Consider the following 6,454-nt stretch of genomic DNA (forward strand, 5'->3'; position numbering starts at 1 on the left):
CCTGTCCGGGCGGGGCAGGCGCCGGGGCGGACCGGGAGCGCCGGACCCGCCGGGGTGGGTGAGTCCTCCCGCGTCGAGGGCTCGGGAAGAAAGTTTAAATGCCGGTGCCGGCGCGGGTGGAGCGGCCGCCCGGGGGTCGCGGGGCCGCCCCACGTCTCGTGTGACGCGCGGCGAGCGCCCGCCCGCCCCGGGCCGGGGGGAGCGACAGTGCCGGGGAGAGGCGGAGCGGGGCCGCCCGTCGCTCCCCGCCCCCGGCCCCGCACCTGCTCGGGCGCGCAGCGGCGCGGGGACCGCGCGGGGCCGGGCCGCGCCGCGCCGGGCGGGGATGCGCATCCCTCGGCGGCAGGATGCCGGAGGGCAGCGCGGGCGGCCGCGGCGCGGAGAACCGGACGGGCGCCGAGGCCCCGCAGCACCTGTTCCCCGTGCCCGTGCTCACCGGCATCACCGTCGCCTGCGTCCTGCTCTTCGTCATCGGGATCGTCGGCAACCTCATGACCATGCTGGTGGTGTCGCGGTTCCGGGACATGAGGACCACCACCAACTTCTACCTGTCCAGCATGGCCTTCTCCGACCTGCTCATCTTCCTCTGCATGCCCCTGGACCTCTTCCGCCTCTGGCAGTACCGGCCCTGGAACTTTGGGGACCTCCTCTGCAAGCTCTTCCAGTTCATCAGCGAGAGCTGCACCTACTCCACCATCCTCAACATCACGGCACTCAGCGTGGAGCGGTACGTCGCCATCTGCTTCCCCCTCCGAGCTAAAGTCATCATCACCAAGGGGAAGGTCAAGCTGGTCATCCTCTTCCTCTGGGCTGTCTCCTTCATCAGCGCCGGACCCATCTTCATCCTGGTGGGGGTCGAGCACGAGAACGGCACAAACCCCCTGAGTACCAATGAGTGTCGAGCCACCGAGTATGCCATCCGCTCGGGGCTCCTCACCATCATGGTCTGGATCTCCAGCATCTTCTTTTTCCTGCCCGTGTTCTGCCTGACTGTGCTGTACAGCCTCATCGGGAGGAAGCTCTGGAAGAGGAAGAGAAAGAACATCGGTCTAAACACCGTCATCAGGGACAAGAACAACAAGCAAACTGTGAAAATGTTAGGTACGAGTCTTCTTGCTCTGTTTTTCCAAAGGGTGTGTGTGCTGGTGTGTGTGTGAAAGAGAGAAAGATTGAGAGCTCTCTGGTAGTTTACTAGAGTTGTTTCCAAAGGAAAGCATTTATGAAAAATGTTTCATGCAAAGGGATAGAACTCCAGGAATCCGTAGAGTAACTCTCCTCCTCCTTTAGATTTATTTCTAACTGATTTGAGCTGGGGACTCCCAAACAGTTAAACAAACATTAATAACAATCCCTGACAAGGACAAATACTACAGTTATAATTAGCTTGTGCCCTGGAGATTTTTGAGAATTTTTGCTCTTTGGTTGTGGATACCGATGTTATTTACAGAAGAACAGTTTATTTGATTTTTAAACAGAACTAAACCCTTCTGAAACCATGAAGTCGAGCTGCAGACTAAGTAGGCAGGGCATGATGTGCACTTGAAGATTTATATGAAAAGAGTATCAAGGTTTTAGCAAATTGGGATTATTTCCTACCATGGCTGTATAAGCTTAAGAAAATTAATCTGAATTTTTACATTAGCAAAACACCAGGATGTGCTGAACCCGGAGCCTTGTGTCTCCTTTGAGGTCTCTGGTGTTGTAAAATCTCACTGACTGTAAAAAAACAGTTGTAAAAAAAGGATCAAGACAACAGACACTGTTATGCCTAACTCTGTATATTGACATTGCTGAATGCTTTAAACAACAGTTCTGGCTGGCACATGGAAACACAAATTTTAACATACTAAGTCAGTGCATGTGGTGGGAGTTTGATGAACAGAACCAAAAAAGTTGTTCTGAAAACTGCAGAATCCTGCTGCTGCTGCGTACTTTTATTCAAGCCAAAAGTCCTCCGCAGTGCAAGTCATCCCGTGGATTTCAGGAGGGATGAGATGCTCTGCAGGAAGAAGGTTTCGTGGGCAGCAGCTCTGCTGTGCTGGTTTCAGTGGGGCTGAAGTGGTGGGCTAATGAGCCAGACAAGAAGTGACAGTGAGTCCTAAGGACTTTAATTATCAAACGGGAGCCTAACTGATTTTTTGTTCACATCCTAATTTATTACTATGCGATAGCAGGAAGAATAATAGAACCCACAGCATTCTTTGTGCCCTTTCAACTACATTTTATGATCAATAGAATTACTTCAGTCTGCTAAGCGTGACCTTGGAAGTAATTAATCATTTACACTCCTGAGGTTCAGGATTATGAATCTCCACTTACTATAAGTAAATTACACTTACTACTACTGTGTTTATATTTCCATATACTTAACCATAAAGATCTTGAAATAATTACAACTGTTTATTCCTACCCTGAAGTATTGCCACAAGCATTGCAATATTTCAGTCACCTTTTTTCCTTTTACAAGGTCTGAGAACAGCAAGCAGTGGCAAGACTGTCCTCTGACAGAGAGCCAATATTCCCTAAATGATAACAGTCTGATACCTGATGGAAAGATGGAAAGAAGTTAGTGAGGGCTCAGTAGCAGCAGATGCTCATTGCAGTCTGATCTCACTGGTGTTAATGTTCTGCTTAAAATTTAGAAGGCACTTTCTAAGCCTTTAGCAAGTCATGGAACATCAAGTAAATGGGATTAGCATAAACACTTTTAAACTGTAGAGAAAGGTTATGCTTGTGGGTCTGCAATTAAACACCTAAATGTATAGCCCAGCTTGCAAAGGAGCTATCATATCCCATTCCTATTGAAATCCATGGGATTCTTTCTGCATGAATGAAGATCAAACTGTGAAAGCCTGACTAGGCATATGGCAAGCCTACAACATGTGCTTAAAATTCTACTCGTAATAGACTGTGCTTAAAACACTCTTCGTAGTGACCACCACAGTAACATTCATTACATGGATTGAAGTCCTCAAGTGAGCTAGGGAAACATGAGAACATGTTGGACAGGGCTTGGAGCAACCTGGTCTAGTGGAAGGTGTCCCTGCCCATGGCAAGGGTTTGGAATGAGATGATCTTTAAGGTCTCTTCCAACCCAAATCATTCTGTGAACTCTATGAACAGGTTAACTGTAAAAACTGCTTAAGAATGTCAAAAACCCTTGCCCGAGTTTTCTGGTTTTTATCTCTTTAGTATATTAATAGATACACTCAAAGAAATATGAAAAATAATAAAGGTCAAAGGCACACAGGAAATGAACAGAAAAAGTTTCCCTTTCTCTTGGATGAAAATTCAAATGGGCCATTCTTCAGAGACAAACACATTCCTATCACTCTACAGACATGATATTTACATGTAAATGCAACCACAGTGGTAGTGTTATATTACAGATACACTGCATAACTATAATTATGCAGTTATATACTATATATTTAGTTTTACTCTTCTCAGGAGTAACTCATGTTCTAAAAAATGAACAAACTGGAAGGGTACACCACTCTCTTGTTCCTACCTTAGCACACATGCTCTACAAGTCCACATTCTGGTGGGTTGTTTTATTTTGAGGCCTTTGCCTTAAACAATTTTGCTTTGCCTTAAATAATTTTGCTTCCCAGTGATTACATTCTTCATTATAAACCCCAGTGTTGAGTCTATCACATATCATTTGCTTTTGTTAAACACTGTGGATGATAGACTGTTAAGCTTTTTGTTGTCACCATTCGGATTCTTTAATTCTCTGTTGATGCAAATATAAGTATTACAGGTCAGAAGTTTGTTACATCAGATGAGCTGGGCAATATTCAGGCAGCCTGTTTAGATATGATCAATGTGTATTAAGTATCACTAATTTATACTCCCAGAGAATGTATTGAGAGACACACAACTAAAAGCTTAGGGGATGTATTTTCACACTTTGTGACTAATTTGCTAAAGGAATAGAACTGTAAAAGAGAATGTTAATGACCTGTTTATTAATACTCACACTTAACACAATTTCTTCTGCTGTTTTTATTTTAGTTGTGGTGGTATTTGCTTTCATACTCTGCTGGTTGCCTTTTCACGTAGGACGATATTTATTTTCCAAATCCTTTGAAGCTGGATCCTGGGAGATAGCAGTGATCAGCCAGTACTGCAACCTGGTGTCCTTTGTCCTCTTCTACCTTAGTGCAGCCATCAACCCCATCCTCTACAACATCATGTCCAAAAAGTACCGCGTGGCCGCCTGCCGCCTGTTCGGACTCAAACCCCTCCCAAGGAAAAGACTCTCCAGCACAAAGCAGGAAAGTTCCCGTGTGTGGACAGAGTCGAGTGTCATCACATGACACATGGTTTCCAGGGCTGGTGCATCACTCACTGCATTTCCCAGAAAGCCATAACAGAAGGGAAAGAGGGCAAGAAACAGGAATCGGAATGTTAAAGCCGTACTTTTGTCATTGTCCGGATCTGCTGAAAGATGTAATGCAGGCAGTTAAAGATTCAAGAAAACAACAAGCTAAACTTTGAGACTATAAAAGGAGACAAATGGTCACAGAATTTGGAAACACTCAAGTATAATTTGTCTGCTGCTTTTGCCCATATGAATTTTTAATGCTGACTTTAGCCCAGATCTAGGCTTGTGCCCTCCTGACCAAGCAAATGTGGCCCACTTGTACAACTTCAGTAGCAGCTAATTCGAGCTGAATGTTTCCAGAGTTAGCTTTAGTTTTGCTAAGAATTTTGCTACCATATAACCAGACCCTAGAGAGAGAAAACTGAATTGCCTTTTTGGAGTAGTAAACGTGAAATTTGATACACTTTTCATAATCTTGATTTTTAAATAAGCTCACGTTTTTCTCAGAAGGAGGAAATGATTTCTTAAAAACAAAAAAAAAAAAAGAGAGGTAAAATGGGTAATTTTTACACATGCTAAAAATAAATGACCTTCATGTCACATCCAAGTAGAAAGGAAACAAAAAATGCCTTCACAGAAGTGGCTTACAACATGACTGTACTGAAATATTTTTTTAAAATATATATCAGTGGGACAAGGACAGGGCTGACTTCAGGACTGCGGTGATGCTATAAAAATGTGGAATACAATCTCCCACCAAAGTCTCTTTTTTTTTATACTAGCTAAATCATCTGTACTTGTTTTGTTCAGTGTGACTGTGAGTGACACAATGTGGTTGAACTTGGAAGCTTTTAGTTGTATTTATTTGGTATTTGTAACAAGTTTGTGGCTACCTGCCCCTAACTGTGCCCGTCCATACCCCAAGGTTTGCTGAGGACAGGTCTCCTGCTTGTAAACCCCCTCCACATTTCTGTTTGAAGACTATTAGCCAGTTCCCAGTCCCACATCCCCCCGTAAAGCCCAGTGTGCAATTGTACTCGCTTGCTGCAGTATTGAATTGAGAACATTTTACATTTTTTAACCAACGTGACCTGAGAAAATAATAGAAAAATCTGCATTAAAAGACACAGGCAGACACATTCTCATACTTGATTCATAAAAATCTTAAATTAGATTTAAGTATGCCATTTCAAGGCACACCAGAAAATGTTCCATCCGCTGTGCTAATAAATATGTCTTATATTGTCTCACCAACACGTGGATTTTGTGCTCCAGCTCATAGAGCTTCAGAGCATGCATGTGTGGTAGCAGCTTTCTGTTCACTTGGTTCTAGTATTCATTCTCCATAATGAATTTAAGTTCTCCTTAATGAATTTGCTGTTAGCAGAAGCTTTCCTGCCTTCAAACCCTCGTTCACACTGGGCCACTTTACACCTGTTACACCTCTAGCTGGCGGTGCTGCTCAGGTAAAACTCACAAGAGAATTTGGCCTCTTCTCTACATACCAAATCCTTCCTAGCACCTGGCGCTTTGCTGGGGTCAGGGGCTGGTTGCTGCTCCTTGGTGGGACCTGAGCCTGTGCCCTCCCCACTCCACGCTTGCAGGAGCGCAGGTTTGATGTACACACACTACACATTAAGGTACTGCAGAGCTATGGGATCATCTCCCACTTCACCTCTAACCACATCCACCTCACAGCCCATTTTGTTCTCTCACTCGTTGACTGACAAGCAGATCTGATGGCAGATGTCATGCAACTCAGGGAAACAAGACACTGGGGAATCTCAAAAGGATTGTGAAGATGTGAGCTCACTAATGACCCGTCTGTGTAAACGAACCCATCACATGCACCCGGTATCACATCAGTGTTTCGAGTCTCAGCTGTGTCTGTGGTATTAAATGTGAACAGAAAAAGAAATAAAGTGATAAGACCCTTTATAACCCTACTGGCTCAGTGTTGGTGAAGGATCTGGCATGATTCACAAAGGCTGGAGGAGCTGGTCTCTCTTGGGTTGGCTCAGCACTGCCACATCCCCTCCTCACCCATGGGAGCCCCATGTAGACACATTTAATTTCTGCACGTAAACTACAAACACACTAATTACTTCATTTAGCCTGAACACT

General features: G+C 44.8%; 1 protein-coding gene across 1 annotated transcript; it reads left to right on the top strand.

Annotated features, from left to right (window-relative positions):
- The first annotated feature begins 318 nt into the window (after nt 1-318).
- On the top strand, nt 319-6,185 carry GHSR (growth hormone secretagogue receptor). Its single transcript, XM_017827770.1, has 2 exons — nt 319-1,101; nt 4,018-6,185. The coding sequence occupies exons 1-2, from the start codon at nt 348-350 to the stop codon at nt 4,320-4,322; spliced, it is 1,059 nt and encodes a 352-aa protein (XP_017683259.1). The 5' UTR covers nt 319-347; the 3' UTR covers nt 4,323-6,185.
- The last annotated feature ends 269 nt before the right edge of the window (nt 6,186-6,454 follow it).

Source organism: Lepidothrix coronata, unplaced genomic scaffold (assembly GCF_001604755.1).
Source record: "Lepidothrix coronata isolate B3197 unplaced genomic scaffold, Lepidothrix_coronata-1.0 Scaffold142, whole genome shotgun sequence".
Taxonomy (NCBI): Eukaryota; Metazoa; Chordata; class Aves; order Passeriformes; family Pipridae; genus Lepidothrix; species Lepidothrix coronata.

What these genes read in the sequence shown, in the direction of transcription:
- GHSR (XM_017827770.1), top strand. Translation starts at nt 348, where the DNA reads ATGCCGGAGGGCAGCGCGGGCGGCCGCGGCGCGGAGAACCGGACGGGC. An exon ending in GCAAACTGTGAAAATGTTAG is followed by an intron (nt 1,102 to 4,017) that starts GTACGAGTCTTC and finishes TTTTTATTTTAG; the next exon opens with TTGTGGTGGTATTTGCTTTC.